General features: G+C 38.4%; 1 protein-coding gene across 6 annotated transcripts in view; it reads right to left on the bottom strand.

Annotated features, from left to right (window-relative positions):
- LOC105326793 (mucin-17) overlaps positions 1-25720 on the bottom strand; it is a 48016-nt gene that overhangs the window by 3047 nt on the left and 19249 nt on the right. For 3 of the 6 annotated variants that reach the window (XM_066073313.1, XM_066073316.1, XM_066073317.1), the window contains 24 exons: positions 25293-25564; positions 24015-24150; positions 14842-17709; positions 10566-14726; positions 9002-9118; positions 8009-8062; positions 7567-7808; positions 7002-7146; positions 6786-6809; positions 6447-6506; positions 5841-6097; positions 5570-5708; positions 4968-5202; positions 4745-4791; positions 4258-4416; positions 3627-3779; positions 3085-3334; positions 2868-2911; positions 2363-2438; positions 2015-2164; positions 1762-1814; positions 1452-1619; positions 900-1064; positions 166-318 (listed from right to left, as the gene is read on the bottom strand). In XM_066073313.1, coding sequence (XP_065929385.1) covers positions 166-318; positions 900-1064; positions 1452-1619; positions 1762-1814; positions 2015-2164; positions 2363-2438; positions 2868-2911; positions 3085-3334; positions 3627-3779; positions 4258-4416; positions 4745-4791; positions 4968-5202; positions 5570-5708; positions 5841-6097; positions 6447-6506; positions 6786-6809; positions 7002-7146; positions 7567-7808; positions 8009-8062; positions 9002-9118; positions 10566-14726; positions 14842-17709; positions 24015-24150; positions 25293-25564 — 10128 coding nt within the window. The remainder of the gene's footprint in view (positions 1-165; positions 319-899; positions 1065-1451; positions 1620-1761; positions 1815-2014; positions 2165-2362; positions 2439-2867; positions 2912-3084; positions 3335-3626; positions 3780-4257; positions 4417-4744; positions 4792-4967; positions 5203-5569; positions 5709-5840; positions 6098-6446; positions 6507-6785; positions 6810-7001; positions 7147-7566; positions 7809-8008; positions 8063-9001; positions 9119-10565; positions 14727-14841; positions 17710-24014; positions 24151-25292; positions 25565-25720) is intronic. The other 3 variants (XM_066073314.1, XM_066073318.1, XM_066073319.1) reach the window with 3 other exon arrangements.

Genomic DNA, 25720 nt, shown 5'->3' with positions numbered 1-25720 from the left:
ATACATTACATAAGCATAGTGAAATGATACAAGGCAAAATATTAGCTGAAGCATTCGCTATATATGTTCATATAGTGTAAATGAACATAAATTCAACCAACACTTTTTTTTTTACAATGTTTGGATATAGCTGTCAATCTTAAATTCCAGTCGCCGAATACTTACTGCAGTTTCCATTATCACAGTCCTTCTCTTCAAAAAGATTTGTTGGGCAGTCTGGAGCACTCTCAATGATCTGTCTTTCTCTGGACACCTTGCCCTTTCCACATGGCACGGCGCATTCTGTCCAGTCCGACCATTGAGAAATCTCACACTCGGCTGTAGAGAGACATAAAACAGAACTGTTCAAGTCCGACTCAAACTCAAAACGTTATTGGCAGTCAAGAACTAATTGAGGAATTGATAACGAATCCATTATAACATCATGATGAATTTAAATTATTGTGTTCTCCTTCATTGTATGCAATTAAGTAAATTATTATTCAATAGGACCTTTCATAAATTATATGTAAATAATTTCTCATATGTAGAAAATGTCACCTATTTTGGCATGTAATTAAAATCATTTGAAAATTCATCCAAAAACTTATGTTCAAGTTGATATACTTTCAAAGAATGTGTCAAGCCCAATAACACATTTCCAAGACATTTATCAGACACCGAAAAAAAAAACTTCTAATTGACTACTTTTGATTTCAATGAGGATGACAAGCTAGGTCACATTAGATCTTTTTTAATCATAACGCTATGCTAAGATACCACTTAGTTGACCCCTCTAGTGATATTAAGCAACAGTAAAGGAACTTGAAACACCTGAAAGTAACTTTGCTTCACTAGATTCTGACCTTAAGCTGGAGCTGAAATTATAGTTTCTATATATAATCACAGTTTGTACTTACTAATGCATGGTTCCTCTCCACACGGCCGTTCCTCTACCAGTGTTTCGTTACAGTTGACGGCTGAATCGTCGGGGTTAACGTAGTTACGGTTCCTGAACTGTTGACCTGGACCATCGCATGTCTTTGTACATTCTGTCCATTCGCCCCATGATGTTGTGATACAGCCTGGAAATAAAGTGCAACAGATACCTTTATCACCACTGGAATTTCATATTTTTTTTTAAAGAGATACAAAAGTTTTTTTTTCTGTAAATTGTAAACATACAGATAATATTACCTAATATTATGCAGTATTAATAACATGAATTTTATCATGTAATTTTTAGCATTTTAGCTGAAATGTGTCAAGCATTTGCATTGTAAATCAATGGAATATTTTTCTGTCAAAATGAAGGGTAGGGATAAATAACTGTCAACTAATGTGCTACTGCTATCCTCGAACTTTGCCCTCGGACAACGGTTTCCCCGTTCCCTCCTCCATAGCACCAAAAACAGCTTTACCTTACCCTTGTTAATTATGTAATAAGATGATTACTGAATACTGATACTTACATGATTTATCAGTGTTGCAAGGTTCTGTTTCCTCATTTGATCCGGAACATGGCATTCCTGCGCAGACCGGTGCAGGGTTGTTACATGTTCTGCTTCGCTTCCTGTGACCACCAGAGCATGTGGAACTACAGCTGATCCATGACTGCCAGTTCGACCATGATCCATTAACTGCAGAGAGAAAATAAGGCAGTAATTATTACCAACAATCTATTTATATTCTATTGACTATAGCTTTAGATTTCATATTTTACGGATTCAAAAAGTTTTTGTTCGAACCTATTACTTTTAACAGTTTACTTTGGCCTCTTACCGTTCTGAGCATCATCAGCCACACAGGACACACTTCCGCCGTTGTAACAGTAACTAAAGAAGGAAAGAGAAAAAAAAGATGAGAAATGATTCATTTGGATGGATAGCAATGCTTCATGATAATAATGACATTGAACTAATTAGTCAATTATGCCAATGATGATGGAGAGCTTTTTTAAAATTATCAAATTAACTGAGAGAGAGAGAGAGAGAGAGAGAGAGAGAGAGAGAGAGAGAGAGAGAAAATTACTAACCATATCTTGCAGTCAGCTGTGGAGACGACATCGCCAGCAGCGTAAGCTTTACCATTGTATATACATTGGACACATTCTGTTGAGGTACTCTCGCATTGCTTGGTCTCGTGGACATCCGGGCATTGCGCTCTATCGCCCTTACTGACGTCTCTGTTAATAGAATCAAATGATTAAAAACATATATATTGCCCTCCATGTTAGATGAAAGCAATTTTTGCCCTCCGTGTTAAATGAATTTAATATTGCCCTCAATGTTTAAAGTCAAAATTTCAGTATTTTATATAAGACGGGTCTTAATTTTCAAGCGAGTACGAACGACATGAGATGATCAAGATCTGTAGTTTTTACCTGTATCTACTCTGCATTCCGATGCCACAGGTTGTGCTACATTCGGACCATGGCTGCCATTCAGAATACTCGCAACCTGAAAATACAGTCAACCTTAGCTCGGACACTCTTGTGATTTAGATGAACATGAAATTTTACCGATCATTTTATTTGTTATAAGCATTTCTTATGATGTTATCATGTTCTTAGCATACATTAATAAGCCGGCATTAAAAGCTATAGATATATGTTTTCTTTTGTTTTCAACATACATTTATAAGCCAGGTGTTTATTAATGTCAAAGGCATTTGAAATATATCATTGACAAGTTAATCAGTCACTCCGGGTTGTGAGGCAAAATATCGATTTCCTTTCAAATTTACAATTAAAAAATAACATTTTGTGTACAAGCTGTGTTTAAACTGTTTATGAAACCATAACAATGACAATAATTTATGCAAGTTTAAATATGATCAATTTTTTCATGTAGATTATAACTGCGTTTTTATGTGCTAAAAATACTTACAACTTGCATTTACGGAACATGTCATCACTTTGTTTTCACATTTGCTGAAAAAAAAAATAAAAGCCACACATTGTATAAATGTACTTAAAAAGATCAATGTAAGTTCTGTAGGCGTTATTTAAGATTTAATTTAAAAATAATGACTTTTAAAATTTCCACAAAAATATAATTTTTTGAAAGTGCAAGTGAAACAAACACGAAGATGAATTTCACTGACCATGTTTCACAAGCAGAGGTCTTAACCACGTGTCCCTCAGGAACAGCTTGGCCGTTATGGTAGCAAGGACACTCCTCTTCCGGTATACAGATTCCATTGTCATCTCTGACGTAACCAGGCTTGCAGCGACACACCGGTTTGCATTCCTCTGGTTCCACGCAGCTTCCGGGGTTTCTCAGAGCGCGGCAAGTAGACGGGCAATGAGTGGATGGCGTGGTGCAGTTATCAAAATATTCGGGCTCAATGCATTCTAGAGTGAAACAAAGTTACGATGCATAAGCATGATCTACGTTATGGTGTTTTGCTGAGAACCTAGCATTATCATATTTGGCGATTTTAGCGGAGAGCAGGTCCCGGTTAGTCAAGAAAATAGCTAGATTTTAGACATTAATGAATGTACATGGATAGATACATAAAAAGACGCTAAAAAATCTACGCTTACTGAAAAACCACCTTCCAATCTTTAAATCTTAACTTAATGTGTTTCCTGTATCGCTGTCATGAATTAAAGAAGTGTAATATGACGTTATTTCAAAGCATACCAGGTTTGCAGTCATCTTCAACAAAACATGGCTCCTCTTCTGTATCCGGTCCGTTGGGGCAAGTTCTGCTTCGGGTCTTTGTTTTGTCTTTACACTTTTCACCGGCACATTCACTCCACGTGGACCATGGTTCACAGATTTGTGTAGTTGTTGCTAAAATGGAGTACACGATAACGTAAGCCTATGAAATTTTTACTTGGTTTTTGTTAAGCTAGGAGGTCAACATACTATCTGTAAGATATAGCTTGGTTTTTTTATTGCCATAGACTATAATTTAGAAATGGGAAAAAAAAAACAAATCCAGATCCGTATGCAACAAAATTTGCCTATACAGTTGAACTTTGATATCTCGAACACCGATATCCCGAATACAATGGATATACTTATTTTTTTTACGTACTTTACTCTCGATATCTCGAATACTCGAATAGTTAAGTTTTTAAACAGTGCCCCATCTAGTTCGAAATAACGAAGTTCGACTTAGTTGTATATTTAAACAGAGCTCATCTTCTACGGGAATTTTTACAATAAAATGTGTTTGAGACAAATTATTGTATAATTGGCTGTAGACAGAATTCAATGGATTGCTTTTCAGTGCTTCATTTTAGGTAAAGGCGGAAATGTTACTAACTTGGGCATGGCTCAATGTTGCAGTCTTCGGTCTCGCGAACAGCTTCCTTGCAACGGTCTGGACTTAAGGTAGTGGTCAGAATTCTCGTCCTCTCTCGGAGACCAATTCCGCATGGTTTAGAGCACTGGGACCATTCACTCCATGGTTGGTAAGTACATTCTTAAAATTTTTATAAATGAGTGAATGTTCTTGAAAATCTAAGGTGCCATTTCTGACTGATCAAAGCGTAAACTTTGACTATGGTTGGATAAATTACTATCATTTCTTAATAACATCACTGCTTAATTGATACACCAAAATCTGATTTTTGTGAAAATTGTTCTAATAAGAGACAAAGTCTTGGAATGGAGATTAAAGAAGCATATTCTACCGAAATTTAGTAGCATAACATTTGGTAATGTTAGTAACTACCTCTATGTAGTAATAAAACTACATGTCATATCTTTGCAAAAAATAATTGATCAAAATTTAGAATTTTATCCTATACCTTCACAGGTTCCGATCTGGCAGTTAATATATCCATCCGAACATGAACTGCAATGTAGTTTAGCCATTAATGATAAAAACAAATACAGATAACATTAACATTTATGATACTCGGGTTGCTTTACATATGCATCTTTTTAATACGAGAATCTCATATCTATGTGCAAAATCATTAAACTAGTGAACTTAAGTTTTGAGAAATGAAAATTAAAAAAAAACCATACCAGTTGCTGCAGCCATTGATAACCACGATTACACCGTCGTCCAGTGAATCTCCGACACGAATCTTCTCCGACTCGGAAATGACGCTGTCGTCGTTGTCCTTGTTGACGTAACCAATCACCTCGGCGGGTTCATAACCAAAGTTGTTTACGAAAACGTCCTTATTGAAGACGCATATTTTGGGAGTTGTTGTTGGGAACGTTGTGGTCGGAAGGGTGACGACTGTGGTAGCTGAGACTGTAAAACAACAGTAGTTCCGAAGGATTTAAAAAGTGCGTGTGTAAACTTTTATTCACGACTAATATCCAACATTTTAAAATATATTGAGTACATACACTAGTAGATATATATGATACGCACAAATATACAAAAACAATCAATATAAAGAATATGTATTTAAATGTATATTTATAAAACTAGCTTTAAAATCCGAATATTTTTTCTATTCTTCTATGCAAAGGTTTATTTTTCTCAAGGAAATAAATCTAGTCTAAAAATTGTCACAGTCATCCATCCCTCTTCGATCATGAAGGCATTTTTGAAAGAGTTTTCCTGCACTTACAAAACAAAAAACAAAACAAAAACAAAACAAGTATTTTCTTACCTATTTCAATACATGCTTTTATTGTTAAGGATGCAATGGAAGCGGTTTGTGTAGATGTTGATTTTGTCAACTCTATCTTGATTCTTTGACCAACGGATCCTCCTAGATCAACACTGACTTTGTTGTTCACAGGGTTGGACTGTAATTATCATTAGTATTATTATTAATGATATTATTAATATTTATATCATTATCATTATCGAAACTCTTCTAAGTTTCTATCATATTTTTATAATACAATGACTATTGAGAACTGGAAACGGTTACGAACCTCTGTTGTCTTGACCTCAGCGTCCGACTTATCGAATAATGTGACCTTGACCCCAGATACATTGGTGGTATCAAAGGTCAAAATGGAAACTGCCGCAGCCTGATCTTGATCAAGGAGTACAAACTCTACCGTAGGTACTGCGTCCGTAAGAGTTACACCAGTTGCACTAAATACGTTTGCAGGTGAAACCAGAGTTGGAATGACTACTTTGATGGCATTTGTATTACTTCCTTCGGCGATCATAGTTTCAGCACAAGCTACAAAAACAATTCATACTTGATAGTTTTTTAAAAGTCTTCCACAACATACATTTGAATGCCTCAAGTTCATCCTGACCGATACACGGAGAGCACAACCGTACAATAAAAGATTGATCGATAATCGATATCGATTTCACAATTGTACAGTGGTCAAGAAATAACCAATCACATCTACTTTGAATTTAGAGACATATAGTCATATACTTATATTAAGCGTGGAAAAATCTAAATATATAACTTTGAAACGTGATATTTTTTCTATATCAATAGACAGAGCTCTTATTCTCAAGGAGATTGATACAGTCCAAAAATGGCCACGATCATCATGCTCTCTTAAACAACTTACGTGTGGTAGTACTAGTAGTTGGTGAAATTGTTGGAGGTGTTACACTTGTTGTTGGTGACACTGAAAGATACACAATAGTGTTGTATAAGCATTTCTGTTATCTTCATATATATATCTTCATATATATTTCAGTTTCATAAGAAACTATGAAATAATGCTATCCTTAATCAAAACCATTTAAAAGTGTTCCTGAAAAAATCCATCATAAAGATAGCTGTAAAAGATCTGTGATTTTTTTTTCAACTCAATCCAGAATTTGGTTTTCTTTTTTATTTGATTGAATTTTACTGAGATTTGATGCAGATTTTCATTTTGTTAGTACTAGATTTGAATTTTTACCTGTAGTAGGTGCTATTGTTGTCACTGCAAAATTAAAAATAAAAAAAAATAAATTGTGATTAAAGTGTTCAACACTATCATGCTTATCAAGAGACTTAAAAAGAGTTGCTTTTTATGATTACTATAATAAAAATGCAACACAAACTTTCCCAAATTTACTCCGATTTAAACAATTCTATAGAAAAATTAGAATCAATAAATGGGAGCTATTTGTACCTGGGGTATAACAAACTTCGATAGATACGCCTTCAATCTCTGGAGTTTGGCCAGTTACGGGAGTTAGTTCTACTATGATGTCATTTCCTGTGGTACCATTGAATGGTATAGTGAACGAAGTGAAGGACGATGTATCTGGAACATTCTGAAAATGGATCGAATATTTGTACAGTAATTGAAAATTTGCTACGAAAATTGTAAGCGAAGAAAGTGCAAACATTTCGTTAATGCATTACTACAAACGTTAAAGATGTGTTCATAACCTGGAAATGATTCCCATGATATCTATTTTCTTAAATAATTGATAAATAGTGACAATATATACTCCTACTTTTTTCGTATATAAGGGAACTTACTTAATTTACTTTTTAGATGACAAAGGATATTAATAAAAGATATCTATTAGTAAATAAAAAAGAGGTGAAATCAAAACCATCGCAAATGGTACTTTTTAGACAAATATCTGGAAAAATTAAATCGTTGAATAAAATTATCCGCAGTATTTACGTTTAGATCGGTCTGCGAAAGGGTTGAGCATTCTTATGTGAATAATGGATGTCCTTACCCTTGTTTGAGAGCCTTTTACGGTCTCCCCAGACCATACCCCAACTGTGAAACTGTTAACATTTTTCACAGTTATCTTAAAAGTGAATATCTTAGCGTCGGTGTCCTTGATTCTGTACAGTAATGTCGGTTGGGTGGTCTTAAGGGAACCGCCAGAGTTCAGTAGAGAGTTCTCCGTTGAAGGAGGCGATACTAACAAGTCCCTTCCAGTGTTGGCATACTCTAGCACAGTCTTCACACATGCTAAAATATGTAATCGATTATGATTCTAATTATTGAATTGAATGAAATGTTTGAAATAAAGACGCTTAAATACAAATTTATAGCTAAGTGAAGAAAGAAAAGTGAAACATTTTATATCTAGATTTCATGACATTCATTAAGGTATTCAGATAGATAGATAGATAGATAGATAGATAGATAGATAGATAGATAATACTCACGTGTTGGCAAAGTTAATGTTGGAATAGTTGGTGTTATAATGGTTGTACTTGACCCTAAAAGAAACAAGTTATGATTTTATATAAATATTAAGAAGAACATGAATGAAGATAATTGCATTTCTTACTAATCAGACGTTATGAGTATTTTAACATTGTTAGTCAACATATTGAACGGAAAAATCCACAATTAAAAAGTGGAAGTTTAAAAGCGAATGACAAAGTCTTCATATCCAATATTCATTCGAACTGGTTTATAATTTTAATGTAAAAATTGGGTTTTATTTTAGCTGCTATTACATCAAAAATATTGTTGCAATAGTGGAAATGGAATAAAAAAGACACGCATTTCTACATAAAGTAAAATGTCTATTTGTCTTCATGGTACTTTCTATATTGATTTTAGTTTTTTTATTGATTGCTAAACAATGAAATAAAAAGAAGTTTCTTTTTGAGAGCAGATTAGTCAAATCAATCAACATACAGAAATAATGAATACACCCCTTATGTATAAGACGAGAAAATATGGCGATATATTAAAAATATTTGAAAGGATGCAGTAAACCAGATTTCGAAGGAGCCATGACCATTAAGATTTTTTTTTACGAGCACAGTAATAACAGTACAGTAATATAATGTTTTCTATAGCAATATAAAAACATGTGTTGTTTTTCTCTCATGGAAGTTTTCAAAAATATTCATTCAGTATGACATCACAAGGAATAACAATCAACGATTAAAAAGACAAATCCATTTTTTGTATTCAAACGCTTCCATAATGATCTAATCATAAACGTTTAAAACATATTTTAAAAATGTAATTTATTGCGATTCTCCGAGCTCTGTGCGTTTTCTTTACACTGACTCACAAAAATTGAAAAAATTGAAGTTTCAAATTGGAAAACATAGTAGTAGACGATGGATAGCTCACAAGGATTAGGAACATACTAGTCAACGACGGGTATTTTTACTACTAGTCAAATGTAAAATCATCACCTGTGCTTGTAGAAGGAGACGAAGATGTAGTTGTCAGGGGCGGTAGCCCATTTCCGCCGACAGAAGAAGGAGTGAATGAAATAGTAGCAGGCGTAAAACCGGCTGCAGCAGTCGTACCTGGAGAAAGTTGATAATGAAGTTTCTTCTGTTTTAAAATTTAAGCCATAACAAGTGGTATATCAGCAGAACTCCTTGTCATGTTTTGAAGAGGAGAAGTTGTTGTATTGAAGTAAATGAGAATTAATTATAAACATTGCCACTTTTTAAAAAAAACATTTGTGTGAACATTCTTGATATTGAAAAAAACCTTAGATTAAAAGGTGAAATATTAAATGTGAATACCTGTATGTATTAATACGTGAACTAATGATTTACAAAATATACACATTTAATTTAAATAAACTTTTCGAGTTATTGCAAAAGAAAATAAGGCGCCATTCGGTGTCGATCCGTATGGCATATCAGGATTATTGTAAAACAGACCGTATCAATAAAATATAAAGTTATCAAGTAGTCACAGATAGCGCCTCTTTCCTTGGTGCATTAAATACTCGGATGTCTGTGTCTCTTTTACGACGATAGTACATTAGGTGGAGCAGCATGTAGTTGGAGTCACAAATTATGTTACCATATATAAGCGGTCATTTTCGTGACCAAAATGCAATCAATTAAACAACTGTCAGGCAGACCAATGGTTATAAGAAAACGTGTGGGTTTGTAAAGCAAATGCAAATAAAACAGTGTTGGTTTTCTAGCTTTGGGGCAACAAAACATTAGTGTATCTTGGTAATGTCTATTGATTAAATGTCGGCATGTTGGTTTGGTTCATAATAGCATTAAATATAGTGGTTATATACTTAATTGGTTGACCAAAAATGTTCTTAATGCAACCAAAAGATGACTGAACACTTTGTTATATCCACCATAAAGGTAATTTGATATGAAGAAATATTAGACTAGGTGTAGATGTTGATCCACTTGGAGTTGGTGTAACAGATGGTGTTAATCCATTAGGTTTAGGTGTCACTGATGGAGTTGGTCCACTAGGTTTACATGACACTGAGGAAGTTTGTCTACTTGAAATAGGAACACTCGATGTAGATGTCAGTGAGTGTGCTGATCATCTTGTTGTTAGTGTCACTGATGGAGCAGGTCCACTTTGTGTAAATGGTACAGATGGCGTTGGTCCACTTGGTGTCGATTTTACTGAAGGTGTGGGGATATTTAGTGCAAATGTGACAAATGGCGTTGCTCAACAAGGAGTGAAAAAAGTTGGTGTCGGTGTCACTGAGGGTGTAAGACCATTTGGAGTAGATTTTATTGACAGAACTGGTCCATTTGGTGAAGTCGTAACAGACGGTGTTCGTCTTCTTGATAAATGGTGTTCAAGTGAATCCAATAGCAGTTGTAGTAATTATGTAAGGTGTAATTATACTTGAAAATAGCGTACTTAATGTGATGTAGTTTTTATTGAAAATTGTATCACATCTATTTCATTTCTGTTTGCAATGAAAATGTAATATTATTTAAAAAATAGTCTAATTAAGTAATATCGTAAGCTAACCTATTGATGGCGTTGTTATAAGGGGAGTTGACACAACTGTTGCAGGGGTTGATGGAGGTAAAGAAGGTGTAAGTCCACTTGGTGTTGGTGTAACAGATGGTGTTGGTCCACTGGGAGTAGGTGTTCCTGAAGGAGTAGGGCCGCTTGGTGTAGGTGTCACTGATGGAGTTGGTCCACTCGGGGTTGGTGTCACTGATGGTGTTGGTCCACTTGGAGTAGGAACACTTGGTGTAGGTGTCACTGAGGGTGTTGGGCCACTTGGCGTTGGTGTGACTGACGGCGTTGGTCCACTTGGTGTGGGAGTAACAGATGGTGTAGGACCGCTTGGTGTGGGTGTGACTGACGGTGTTGGTCCTCTTGGCGTAGACACACTTGGTGTGACTGTGACCGATGGTGTTGGTCCACTGGGTGTGGGTGTAACTGATGGAGTTGGTCCACTCGGGGTTGGTGTCACTGACGGTGTTGGTCCACTAGGAGTAGGAACACTTGGTGTAGGTGTCACTGAGGGTGTTGGACCACTTGGCGTTGGTGTGACTGACGGTGTTGGTCCACTTGGTGTGGGAGTAACAGATGGTGTAGGACCACTTGGTGTGGGTGTGACTGACGGTGTTGGTCCACTTGGTGTAGACACACTTGGTGTTACTGTGACCGATGGTGTTGGTCCACTGGGTGTGGATGTAACTGAGGGAGTTGGTCCACTTGGAGTTGGTGTCAGAGAAGGTGTAGGGCCGCTAGGGGTTGGTGTAATAGATGGTGTTGGTCCACTGGGAGTAGGTGTTACTGAAGGAGTAGGACCGCTCGGTGTAGGTGTCACTGATGGAGTTGGTCCACTCGGGGTTGGTGTCACTGATGGTGTTGGTCCACTTGGAGTAGGAACACTTGGTGTAGGTGTCACTGAGGGTGTGGGGCCACTTGGCGTTGGTGTGACTGACGGTGTTGGTCCACTTGGTGTGGGAGTAACAGATGGTGTAGGACCACTTGGTGTGGGTGTGACTGACGGTGTTGGTCCACTTGGTGTAGACACACTTGGTGTGACTGTGACCGATGGTGTTGGTCCACTGGGTGTGGGTGTAACTGAGGGAGTTGGTCCACTTGGAGTTGGTGTCACAGAAGGTGTAGGGCCGCTAGGTGTTGGTGTAACAGATGGTGTTGGTCCACTGGGAGTAGGTGTTCCTGAAGGAGTAGGACCGCTCGGTGTAGGTGTCACTGATGGAGTTGGTCCACTCGGGGTTGGTGTCACTGAAGGTGTTGGTCCACTTGGAGTAAGAACGCTTGGTGTAGGTGTCACTGAGGGTGTTGGGCCACTTGGCGTTGGTGTGACTGACGGTGTTGGTCCACTTGGTGTGGGAGTAACAGATGGTGTAGGACCACTTGGTGTGGGTGTGACTGACGGTGTTGGTCCACTTGGTGTAGACACACTTAGTGTGACTGTGACCGATGGTGTTGGTCCACTGGGTGTGGGTGTAACTGAGGGAGTTGGTCCACTTGGAGTTGGTGTCACAGAAGGTGTAGGGCCGCTAGGTGTTGGTGTAACAGATGGTGTTGGTCCACTGGGAGTAGGTGTTCCTGAAGGAGTAGGACCGCTCGGTGTAGGTGTCACTGATGGAGTTGGTCCACTCGGGGTTGGTGTCACTGACGGTGTTGGTCCACTTGGAGTAGGAACGCTTGGTGTAGATGTCACTGAGGGTGTGGGGCCACTTGGCGTTGGTGTGACTGACGGTGTTGGTCCACTTGGTGTGGGAGTAACAGATGGTGTAGGACCACTTGGTGTGGGTGTGACTGACGGTGTTGGTCCACTTGGTGTAGACACACTTGGTGTGACTGTAACCGATGGTGTTGGTCCACTGGGTGTGGGTGTCACTGATGTAGTTGGTCCACTTGGGGTTGGTGTCACTGACGGTGATGGTCCACTTGGAGTAGGAACACTTGGTGTAGGTGTCACTGAGGGTGTTGGACCACTTGGCGTTGGTGTGACTGACGGTGTTGGTCCACTTGGTGTGGGAGTAACAGATGGTGTAGGACCACTTGGTGTGGGTGTGACTGAAGGTGTTGGTCCACTTGGTGTGGGAGTAACAGATGGTGTAGGACCGCTTGGTGTCGGTGTGACTGACGGTGTTGGTCCACTTGGTGTAGACACACTTGGTGTGACTGTGACCGATGGTGTTGGTCCACTGGGTGTGGGTGTCACTGATGGAGTTGGTCCACTTGGGGTTGGTGTCCCTGACGGTGTCGGTCCACTTGGAGTAGGAACACTTGGTGTAGGTGTCACTGAGGGTGTTGGACCACTTGGCGTTGGTGTGACTGACGGTGTTGGTCCACTTGGTGTGGGAGTAACAGATGGTGTAGGACCGCTTGGTGTCGGTGTGACTGACGGTGTTGGTCCACTTGGTGTAGACACACTTGGTGTGACTGTGACCGATGGTGTTGGTCCACTTGGTGTGGATGTAACTGAGGGAGTTGGTCCACTTGGAGTTGGTGTCACAGAAGGTGTAGGGCCGCTAGGTGTTGGTGTAATAGATGGTGTTGGTCCACTGGGAGTAGGTGTTCCTGAAGGAGTAGGACCGCTCGGTGTAGGTGTCAGTGATGGAGTTGGTCCACTCGGGGTTGGTGTCACTGATGGTGTTGGTCCACTTGGAGTAGGAACACTTGGTGTAGGTGTCACTGAGGGTGTGGGGCCACTTGGCGTTGGTGTGACTGACGGTGTTGGTCCACTTGGTGTGGGAGTAACAGATGGTGTAGGACCACTTGGTGTGGGTGTGACTGACGGTGTTGGTCCACTTGGTGTAGACACACTTGGTGTGACTGTGACCGATGGTGTTGGTCCACTGGGTGTGGGTGTAACTGAGGGAGTTGGTCCACTTGGAGTTGGTGTCACAGAAGGTGTAGGGCCGCTAGGTGTTGGTGTAACAGATGGTGTTGGTCCACTGGGAGTAGGTGTTCCTGAAGGAGTAGGACCGCTCGGTGTAGGTGTCACTGATGGAGTTGGTCCACTCGGGGTTGGTGTCACTGACGGTGTTGGTCCACTTGGAGTAGGAACGCTTGGTGTAGATGTCACTGAGGGTGTGGGGCCACTTGGCGTTGGTGTGACTGACGGTGTTGGTCCACTTGGTGTGGGAGTAACAGATGGTGTAGGACCACTTGGTGTGGGTGTGACTGACGGTGTTGGTCCACTTGGTGTAGACACACTTGGTGTGACTGTGACCGATGGTGTTGGTCCACTGGGTGTGGGTGTAACTGACGGTGTTGGTCCACTTGGAGTTGGTGTCACAGAAGGTGTAGGGCCGCTAGTTGTTGGTGTAACAGATGGTGTTGGTCCACTGGGAGTAGGTGTTCCTGAAGGAGTAGGACCGCTCGGTGTAGGTGTCACTGATGGAGTTGGTCCACTCGGGGTTGGTGTCACTGACGGTGTTGGTCCACTTGGAGTAGGAATGCTTGGTGTAGGTGTCACTGAGGGTGTTGGGCCACTTGGCGTTGGTGTGACTGACGGTGTTGGTCCACTTGGTGTGGGAGTAACAGATGGTGTAGGACCACTTGGTGTGGGTGTGACTGACGGTGTTGGTCCACTTGGTGTAGACACACTTGGTGTTACTGTGACTGATGGTGTTGGTCCACTGGGTGTGGGTGTAACTGAGGGAGTTGGTCCACTTGGAGTTGGTGTCACAGAAGGTGTAGGGCCGCTAGGTGTTGGTGTAACAGATGGTGTTGGTCCACTGGGAGTAGGTGTTCCTGAAGGAGTAGGACCGCTCGGTGTAGGTGTCACTGATGGAGTTGGTCCACTCGGGGTTGGTGTCACTGACGGTGTTGGTCCACTTGGAGTAGAAACACTTGGTGTAGGTGTCACTGAGGGTGTTGGGCCACTTGGCGTTGGTGTGACCGACGGTGTTGGTCCACTTGGTGTAGGAGTAACAGATGGTGTAGGACCACTTGGTGTGGGTGTGACTGACGGTGTTGGTCCACTTGGTGCAGACACACTTGGTGTGACTGTGATCGATGGTGTTGGTCCACTGGGTGTAGGTGTTACTGACGGAGTAGGACTGCTTGGTGTTGGTGTTACTGACGGTGTTGGTACACTTGATGTAGTTGTGACAGATGTTGATGGAGTGGATCCAATAGTAGTTGTAGTAATTATTTTAGGTGTAGTTATGCTCGAGGATGGAGTAGCTAGTTTAATGTAGTTTAATTGAAATTTATGATGCATTTATTTCATTTATGCTATAAATGAAAATATCAATGTTGAAATAGTAAAAAATTTAGCTAGGCTACCATGCAAACTTACCTATTGATGGCGTTGTAATACGGGGAGTTGATACAGCTGTTGCAGGGGTTGATGGAGGCAAAGAAGGTGTAGATCCACTTGGTGTGACAGATGGCGTCGGTCCACTAGGTGTTGGTGTGACCGAAGGTGTTGGTCCACTTGGTGTTGGAACACTAGGTGTTGGTGTGACTGACGGTGTTGTGCCACTGGGTGTTGGGCCACTTGGTGTTGGTGTTACCGATGGAGTTGGTGTCACTGATGGTGTTGGTCCACTAGGTGTTGGTCCACTGGGGGTCGGTCCACTTGGTGTTGGTGTAACTGATGGCGTTGGGCCGCTAGGAGTTGGTGTTGCTGATGGTGTTGGGCCACTGGGTGTTGGGGTCACCGATGGTGTTGGTCCACTAGGTGTTGGTGTTACTGATGGTGTTGGCCCGCTAGGTGTTGGTGTAACTGATGGTGTTGGTGTTACTGAAGGCGTTGGTCCACTTGGTGTTGGGCCACTAGGTGTTGGTGTAACTGATGGTGTTGGTCCGCTTGGTGTTGGTGTAACTGATGGTGTTGGTGTTACTGAAGGCGTTGGTCCACTGGGTGTTGGGCCACTAGGTGTTGGTGTTACTGATGGTGTCGGTCCGCTAGGTGTTGGTGTAACTGATGGCGTTGGTCCACTGGGTGTTGGGGCACTAGGTGTTGGTGTAACTGAAGGCGTTGGTCCACTGGGTGTCGGTCCACTGGGGGTCGGGGCACTAGGTGTTGATGTAACTGATGGTGTTGGTCCGCTTGGTGTTGGTGTCACTGATGGTGTTGGTGTTACTGAAGGCGTTGGTCCACTGGGTGTTGGGCCACTAGGTGTTGGTGTTACTGATGGCGTTGGTCCACTAGGTGTTGGTGTTACTGAAGGCGTTGGTCCACTTGGTGTTGGGCCACTAGGTGTTGGTGTAACTGATGGTGTTGGTCCACTGGGTGTTGGTGTTACTGATGGCGTTGGTCCAGTAGGTGTTGGTGTTACTGAAGGCGTTGGTCCACTAGGTGTTGGTGTTACTGAAGGCGTTGGTCCACTTGGTGTTGGGCCACTAGGTGTTGGTGTAACTGATGGTGTTGGTCCACTAGGTGTTGGTGTTACTGATGGCGTTGGTCCACTAGGTGTTGGTGTTACTGATGGCGTTGGTCCACTAGGTGTTGGTGTTACTGAAGGCGTTGGTCCACTTGGTGTTGGGCCACTAGGTGTTGGTGTAACTGATGGTGTTGGTCCACTAGGTGTTGGTGTTACTGATGGCGTTGGTCCACTAGGTGTTGGTGTTACTGAAGGCGTTGGTCCACTGGGTGTTGTGCCACTAGGTGTTGGTGTAACTGAAGGCGTTGGTCCACTGGGTGTCGGTCCACTGGGGGTCGGGGCACTAGGTGTTGATGTAACTGATGGTGTTGGTCCGCTTGGTGTTGGTGTCACTGATGGTGTTGGTGTTACTGAAGGCGTTGGTCCACTGGGTGTTGGGCCACTAGGTGTTGGTGTTACTGATGGCGTTGGTCCACTAGGTGTTGGTGTTACTGAAGGCGTTGGTCCACTTGGTGTTGGGCCACTAGGTGTTGGTGTAACTGATGGTGTTGGTCCACTGGGTGTTGGTGTAACTGATGGCGTTGGTCCACTGGGTGTTGTGCCACTAGGTGTTGGTGTAACTGAAGGCGTTGGTCCACTGGGTGTTGGGCCACTAGGTGTTGGTGTTACTGATGGTGTTGGTCCGCTAGGTGTTGGTGTAACTGATGGCGTTGGTCCACTGGGTGTTGGGCCACTAGGTGTTGGTGTAACTGATGGTGTTGGTCCACTGGGTGTTGGTCCACTGGGGGTCGGGGCACTAGGTGTTGGTGTAACTGATGGTGTAGGTCCGCTTGGTGTTGGTGTAACTGATGGTGTTGGTGTTACTGAAGGCGTTGGTCCACTTGGTGTTGGGCCACTAGGTGTTGGTGTAACTGATGGTGTTGGTCCGCTTGGTGTTGGTGTAACTGATGGTGTTGGTGTTACTGAAGGCGTTGGTCCACTGGGTGTTGGGCCACTAGGTGTTGGTGTTACTGATGGAGTTGGTCCACTAGGTGTTGGTGTTACTGAAGGCGTTGGTCCACTTGGTGTTGGGCCACTAGGTGTTGGTGTAACTGATGGTGTTGGTCCGCTTGGTGTTGGTGTAACTGAAGGCGTTGGTCCACTGGGTGTTGGGCCACTAGGTGTTGGTGTTACTGATGGTGTTGGTCCACTGGGTGTTGGTGTAACTGATGGCGTTGGTCCACTGGGTGTTGGGCCACTAGGTGTTGGTGTAACTGATGGTGTTGGTCCGCTAGGTGTTGGTGTTACTGAAGGCGTTGGTCCACTGGGTGTTGGGCCACTAGGTGTTGGTGTTACTGATGGTGTTGGTCCGCTAGGTGTTGGTGTAACTGATGGCGTTGGTGCACTGGGTGTTGGGCCACTAGGTGTTGGTGTAACTGATGGTGTTGGTCCACTGGGTGTTGGTCCACTGGGGGTCGGGGCACTAGGTGTTGGTGTAACTGATGGTGTAGGTCCGCTTGGTGTTGGTGTAACTGATGGTGTTGGTGTTACTGAAGGCGTTGGTCCACTGGGTGTTGGGCCACTAGGTGTTGGTGTTACTGATGGTGTTGGTCCGCTTGGTGTTGGGCCACTAGGTGTTGGTGTTACTGATGGTGTTGGCCCGCTAGGTGTTGGTGTAACTGATGGCGTTGGTCCACTAGGTGTTGTTGTTACTGATGGTGTTGGTCCACTGGGTGTTGGGCCACTAGGTGTTGGTGTTACTGAGGGTGTTTGTTGGCTAGGTGTATTCGTCACTGAGGGCGTTGTTGAAATAACGCCTGTTGATATGGGTGTTGTTTGTGGTTGGACACTAGTTGTACCTGCGGAAGATTTTCGATAAGTTTTTTATTACTCTCTAACATAAATTTGTTTGTACAAACTTAACTCACCCTTTTCATTTAATAATTGATACCAAATTATTATTATTTTTTTTACATGTTTTTAAGATTATGGAAACACAGCATATTTCTCATCCAATATGTTATGTTTTAAATAAAATAGGACACAAAGCATATATCGATTGCGTGTTTAAACTCTTGTTCTGAATAAAGTGAGACGATAAGTCAATGAATATGTTTTACCTTTTTATCATAAGAACGGAAATGAGAACAAATATTGTAATTTCTTTAGTCACCACCTATCAGTGTACAAGCCATTAAAACTCTTTCGGAATTATAACATTTGTTTGGTCAGTGATTTGAGGGGCACATGATTGCAATTTCTGTTATTAATAGTTACATTGCTACACTGAGAAAAGAATCTAAATTTGAAGTTATTGATGATCGTAGTGAGAAACTCGGATTTTAATTAATAAGGAATTAAATGTCATTGAGAGTTTGTTTGTTCATTATATATGTCACGCTGCAGTATTTACTTTCCTATGCGCTTGCTTGGCTTCTAAGCGGAAAATAAATTCAGAATTCATGTATAGGCTAAACGCCTAATTCTGCTTTTTTTTCTCTTCTTGATTGACTCATTGACTTTTGAAGATAGCAATTTTTCAAAAGTACATTTTTTCTAATGATATATAAAGTATGAGGGATTCATGTGATAATTTGACATTTAGTTTATCATGGGTTTGTGTGTCAACATGTCCTTTGCTATGAAAAATGATATGTATTTTACCACTGTAAAAGGTGAACATTTAAACAATATCTCTAGGGATGCCAATGTATTGCAGAACTACCATTTGGTCAATTGCAATCCTTTTTGATCCATTAACAGATTATTAGTATCAAAATAAACATAGGGCATTTGCGACAAATTGTCTTTTATGTTAATGAACTAAAATAGAGACGGCAGACAAGAATGGTAAGATTCGGATTATATATAAATCAGAATATAGAAGAAAATCTTTGAATTATTAATTTCTTTCAAGATTAACTACGACCAATTACCCGCCAAATTACATCATTGATTACATCGTTCAGCTTCATGTCTACTTTACACTTATTAATAACAAAAGTGATCACGCGGGGGTGTTAAGGAAGCTTATGTAATCTTTGTTACATGCAATTTCGTGAAATCACCAATCTTAGTTATTATGTACATATTCAAATATCTAAGCATGGAAACGTAGACAAAATAAAAAACCAAATAAAAAATACTGGAGACCTTTTTTCACAAATTATATTGTATAACGTAGATTTACACATTGACGACGTTATGACTGAAAGTTGAATGCCGTGTAGATTTGATCGGAAAGCATTGTTAAGAACTCTAATAAAGTATTTTGGTGTGATATATTAATAACTGAAAAAAAAAAATAGGCACAAACGTATGTTATTTTGCTTTCATTTCTCGGCCAGGTTTTCATCTGTCGTTGTTATGATAAAAAAAACCCGACTAGAACAACACTATCCCGTATGTATGGAACTTCAAATTTTACATGTATTGATAGTTTGATCAATGCTTAAATTGAAAGTGCTGCTAGAATCCTGTGTTATGTGTTGTGTTGATGCAACGTACCGTTTTCCGTGCAAACTGAAGAAAAGTTGGGAAGGTTTCTTAATTAATTATTTAGTTATGGAGTATAAAGGATTCTAGCAGCGGTTTTGATAAAACTGAGATGTTTTGGCTTCACTTGATATGTTTATTGGTTTGTGGAAACCAATAGGTAGTGTTCTTTATCATTTTATATTAAGGAATATACATGCTCATTTTTAAGCTGTCACGTGATACTGCAACGATGTAGCAGTGATGTACTACCCGATTTGGATGCATTGATATCTCTTTCAATGGATATTACTTTTTTTTAATCAAAACAATTAATTAATCTCACGATTTTGAATATATCAGTTAAAATAAAACGCTAAATTGCCCATATTTCCTTAACATCCCCGCGCAACAAATGTCAGATAATGTGTGTAGATAGAACGTTTTAAATAATCCTCTTTTAGATGTCTGCTCTTAATATAGACACATGCATTTTTATCATACAAATTGATGCCGTGTTAAACTTAAAAAGCTGAAGAATATTCATAATTGAAGTTCGCTCAATGAAAACAATCGCAATGGATCTCAACAACAAGTTTGATATCACTAATAAAAGATTAAAAAACGACTGGACAGTCTGGTGGTGTTTTGCTTTTTAACATTTAATATAATCGAGACCTTCTAACAAATTTTACCATTAAGTTTCAGGGTTTTTAAATAAGTCTCGAAACATTACTACTTTTGAATTTTACTTGATATAAACATTTATAATAATCAAAATTATTTCTAAGATCAAAATGATGTGTAGGTGTTGTTTCGATCGATTAAATAATGTTATCATATGCCTGGTGGTTGAGGAATAATTTCTCTTGCAAATGTATTTCTTTACATTACAACCAGATTACTACTATCAATTAGATTTAATGGGGATGTTTGCTAGAAACTTTACACGTTTGCCGATAGCAAATTCTTGGTTTTTTTTTAAAGTAAACACAATTATTTACCTATTTGCTATATTTTTGGAGAATTTCTAGCCATTAACTTTATGAACCGAAGAACAGTTTTAGTGACGTCATTGGGTACATGTATTTTCTTATTTTTAAACTGATTATTGCAGCTTTATTCATAACAAGTCTTCTAAAGCTAATGCTTTCTTACATGACATTGTAAATGTTTCTGCAGAACACACACATATTTTTAAGCATTTTTGTTTACTTAATCACATAGAATATTTAAAATAAAAAAGCTGTTTTGTTGACCATGTATGAAATATTTTATCCACAATCAGTGAAAAAATGACCATATTTATAAAATTGTCCAAATAAATTGATGTGGATTATGCGTTCTTTTGATAACTCAATCTATCTAAATGTCGAATCTTTGAAGTTTCAAATTACAAGCGAAATTAACCCTATTGTTGAAATAAAAATGAAGACAAGTATAAGTAAAGGGTTTATACCTGTATATATATTGAGTAATAATATGTTAATGAATTTCAAAAAAGAGAAAATACTCACATAGAATTGCCAAGACAATAAAAAGTCAGTAATAAACGTTAAGAATCTTCATATTTTTTTTCATAGAAGATATACATTTTTTTTTTAAATTTTGAGAAAAATAAAAGCAGTAGCGTTAATTATTTAAAAAGGATATTTGTGTTTTCTGTTCAGCTAAAAAAAATTTTTCAAGAGTTTGAAAAAGTTTAAAAAAAACATGTAAGACATAAAAAATTAATTTTTGAGTGTTAGATCGTCAACTGAGGTTTACTGATGAAGAAAGTATATTTATAACTGTATTGTTTGCTCGCTTTAATTTTTGAAAATATAACGATAACAAATAAATCCATTTTATTGAAGATATTTGCATCTGAGCAGCTTTTTTGTATTTGTGTCTTGATATATTCATTTAAATATAAATATTTGAAAAATATATGCAGAAACCTTCAAAACTTCAATATTTATCAAGTGTCATCATATAATTTCTAATTGACAGAAATTCTAATGATGTACATAAAATAACTGGCCACTAAAAGGCGATCAGTCATATCTATACTACTATATTAAAATAATAGACAATAATTTTTGGGCTTAAATACCAAGAAATCGGACGAGTACTCTATTTTGTTTTACACATTTCAAACATCATTGGTACTTGAAGATTACCAAATTGTTTTTATTTTTTCTCAATCAAGTTTCGCTAATTAATAATCAACAGAAATTCCTTTAAAAAATCCGGAAATCATCTGGATTTTTTGGATTTTAAAATCTTGCGCATGTGCATTACAGTGACGCTAAATCAAGGGAGGCTCTTTAGTTTATGTTTACACAATATCACATTTGCATGGATAAATTCAGAACCTATATGACAAATACATTAAATTTAATTAAAAATTTGTCATATATTCTGTTCATCAAAGGAAATACAGGAGATAACTCAAATTCAGTGCATTTAATATGAAAAATCCCAAGAGTTTCGAATGTCAACATGGTGTGTAAATTCGAAGCGAGTAAAAATCGTTGGTAAAAAAGTGTTGAATCTTTTATTAAAATCATGAATTAAATTTTTAGATTAAAGATATTTGCAGCCTCAAAATGGTCTGATATAAATAATTTAACTGTTATTTTCAATGCAGCTTCATTAATTTTCTACAAAATCGTTTCAGAGCGATTCAGCAATTTGTTGTTATATTACCATGTGATTACGGGTATATGGAAGGCATTTTAACTGTGGCGATGGACTGTCCCGAGACAAAGTTAGATTATTTTAAAGAAGCAGAGTGAAGTGAAATTAATAGTAGGCTTCTAGCTTAGTTATGTACTTGTCAACAATACGGTGTGTCGATGTATCTATTTCGTAAATGTCCGATATCATATGCAATGTCAACCCGTGCACACACGGGTCAAAGTCTAATGATTTAAAAGTAAAAAGCTGTGCATATCTAATGTGATACTAAGGGCCTCTCGTTAAAGAGGTGGTAAGCAAATTTACCACTAGATTTCCCTTGAATTTAAAGATATTATTAGATTTGAATTATTATTAACTCAAGAAAAAAATCTTATATTTTATCATATTAATTATTTTTCTATATTTTCATATAAAGGTTTTCTTTTAATGGAGATAAATACAGAGTATTTAAAGTACTGAAGGGGAGGGAGTTGATTTCATTAAGTATTATCTATTTTAAAATCAATGATATGTAATTTTGCCTGAAAAGTAGTTTCTAAGCTGTATATAATTAACAAGGCACATGATTTTGGTATGTGAATTATCGAGCTTTTTCGACAAGCGTTCCAAGCTATAGACGGAAAACCTTATATGAATTGTGTAATTATTAAAGGTAGAGTTAACGCCATCCAACTCAACAATGCATTATATATCAGTAATCGGTTAATTTCTTGACAATATAATCGAAGCAATATTATTCTTTGGCGTAAAATTATATACATGTATGACGATAAAAAATAAATAAACTGTTCGTTCCAATTAAAATCTGACTAATTTCAAGGTATTTATAAAAAAAAAGTTTCCTTTCAAAAATTGCTTCTGAAAACATTACATAAAATCTTTCAATCATTTTTGCAGTACTAGGTCTTGTCAACGGTGATAATTTGCACATATGTCCAAACACTGTTTCACTTCCAGTATGTCAGAGTATCAGCACAGGAGAGTTGATTAAAACGGACTCCCAAGAGCATTGAGCCCTTATTAACCAGACGTTTAACCTGCCGCTTTGTCAGAGCATCGGAATTTCGCTCAAAGGGAGAATATGGCCGAATGAGACGTCTTTAAAATGTAGGTTTAGAATCCTTAATTTATTTTACACTTATTAAAGATTCAAATACACATATTTTTCAATGACATGCAAAACTTTGTCTGTAAATGGATATTCATGAAATGCAAAAGCTTTATCTTATCATTTCTGATGTGTTTTGTTAAAAAAAGCGAAAGATTTGTTGTCGTTCCCATTGATGCATTGTTCTCTTGTTTGTATTACTATCATAGTTTTATATTAAGCTTGAATATAGCATTCAAAGAACAGTGGTACATCAGGACATACAGGACTATCAACAGTCTCGTTTGAAGTTATCTTTTCGTAAGTTCTATGGTCGATACAACGACCTTGTCAGCAAATACATCTTCCACTGGGTCGCATGCTGACCGAAGTTTTTCATACTAATTGTTAGACCATAATTAATCACCTAATTGTCTAAGGACTTTTCCGTTTTTTCCCGATTACGACAACGAGCACACGGTGGGTGTGACCGGTCAGCAGAGGATGCTCACTCATCCATTGCACCGAATCCTATCTCTATCTTTTAAGAAGTCCGTGCTGCTCTGCTTTGAATTTGTATTTCGTTTTATGGTATTTTGAGATGGTTGACAGTTTGTTATTGGGTTTTTTTTCTTCATGTATACGTGTTATAATATACATTCAATGAATTATCGCGCTTTGATTGACCCTTCCCCATCCTCCCAACAAAATATAACTACTTTAGTATCAGTACATATCGGTGATAATATTGTGTACAGTTAAACTATGTTGCAATCAAAACTGTTTTCATATTCATTTAAATAAATTTGAAATTTGCATTAAAAAGAGATAATCAGGAAAGAAGAGGGGAAAAGATTCCTCACTTTAAATAGTAATAATAATAATAATAATAATAATAATAATAATATATGTTCTTACCGGTTTCAAAGCAAGCTCGAAGGTCTATTTGAAGTTGGTAGCCTTGTGAAACATCATTCTTTTCCAAAAGTACAATTTGAATTTGATCTGCAATCGTTCCGGCAGGGAAAACAAGAATATTTGAGTCTGTAACTTCCTGTAAAAAGTAATAAATATGACATAAAACAAGCATATTCTGATTCATAGGAAAAAGTGTTGAAGAACATTTACATTGCATATTTAACAATTTTGTTCTTAACTTCCTCGGGGAAAAAATAACAGAAGAGAGCTAGTTTTTAATATGGATGACTTTGAAATGACGAAAAAAATAAGTAACACGAGGACAAAACTTAGGAATGGATACAAAATTAAAATTCAATTTGTAGTAACATCAATGATAATCTTGTGCAGAGATTCCGTAAAACTTTTCACCCTCTTTAGTCTTTGGTTCGAAATCCTGGTATTCCCGAATATTGGCCATTTTCAACAAACAACTAATAATATTTGACTGTACCTATCCCATCATAGACATCATTGACTTCCATTGTAACCTACTATGCCTTGATAAATATTTCTAACGCATTGACTGAACATAAGACACAGAAACATATTGGATCTACTAACATTTACTGTACCGCACTCTAATTTTTCATTATTAATTTAATAATGTGATTATTTTCAAATCTATAAAAGTTATTGTTCCATATCTCATTGGTGCTTTTATAAGTGTTAACAAAGACATAAAAAAATCGAGGGACCATGATAAAGAAAGAAACGAATCTCAATATAGTATCATATTTAAATAAATGGAGAGAGAGAGAGAGAGAGAGAGAGAGAGAGCGTCAATATGAAGAAGTAAATGCTAGACCTGGGGTTTTAAGTGCTAATTAGTCAACTAACAGTATAATAGAGTTCTGTTCAGAAGTTTACGATATGATTCAGGGCATAGCACGGAAATGGGGGACACAGTGGGTTCCTATATTGTAGTACTGTAGTATTACATTAGGACACAAAATTTTTGCAAAAGAAAGGTTTAGTGTGTAAACATGTCAAAGAGTAAGTGTAGAGCTTTTTATGCTAACATGTATAAATTGCAAGTTCTAACCGCTATACTTTCCTGGTTTTATGAGGTTTGAAAAACTGTTGACAATAAACGTAGTGATTATGGAATTTTCTTAGTTCTAGTTCTAGTTACACAAACTCGTTGACGTAGTACCTCAACTGTTTAACCTTTCCAAAGCCAACGTTAAAGTAAATCAAAAGATTCAAAATTAACTTGCAAATAATAAATTTTGTAACCTTATATAATACTGGTTGTGTGTCTGTTGGTTTCCTGATATTAACTTCAAAGGCTTTGACATTTGTAAATGATCCGAGATTGATGGATCCCAGCTGAATATCCCCGGGAAGGTCAATAGTTACTGTGAACGTTGTAATATCCGCTGGAACTATTAACGGTCCGTTTCGAATCTGATCAACGTTTGGCTGAATTGCTGGTTCACTCAAGGTAATGCTGGTTGCTGGTATAATTGTTGCATCAAGCATTCCATTTACTTCACGACACGGATTTGCTTAATTAAAAAAAAATGCATACATGTTAAAACACCAAACACACAGTTCTATATTATCTAACCTGTAGAACATCTAATAACGACTACTGAGTAGTTAACATCAAAACATTGTGAAACTATAACAGTTGAACTTTTCGAATATAAACTTTTGCTGTA

This window comes from Magallana gigas, chromosome 10, assembly GCF_963853765.1.
Source record: "Magallana gigas chromosome 10, xbMagGiga1.1, whole genome shotgun sequence".
In the NCBI taxonomy this organism is placed as follows: domain Eukaryota; kingdom Metazoa; phylum Mollusca; class Bivalvia; order Ostreida; family Ostreidae; genus Magallana; species Magallana gigas.
Note: the sequence above shows the minus strand (reverse complement) of the source record. Positions and strands in the feature narration are given on the sequence as shown.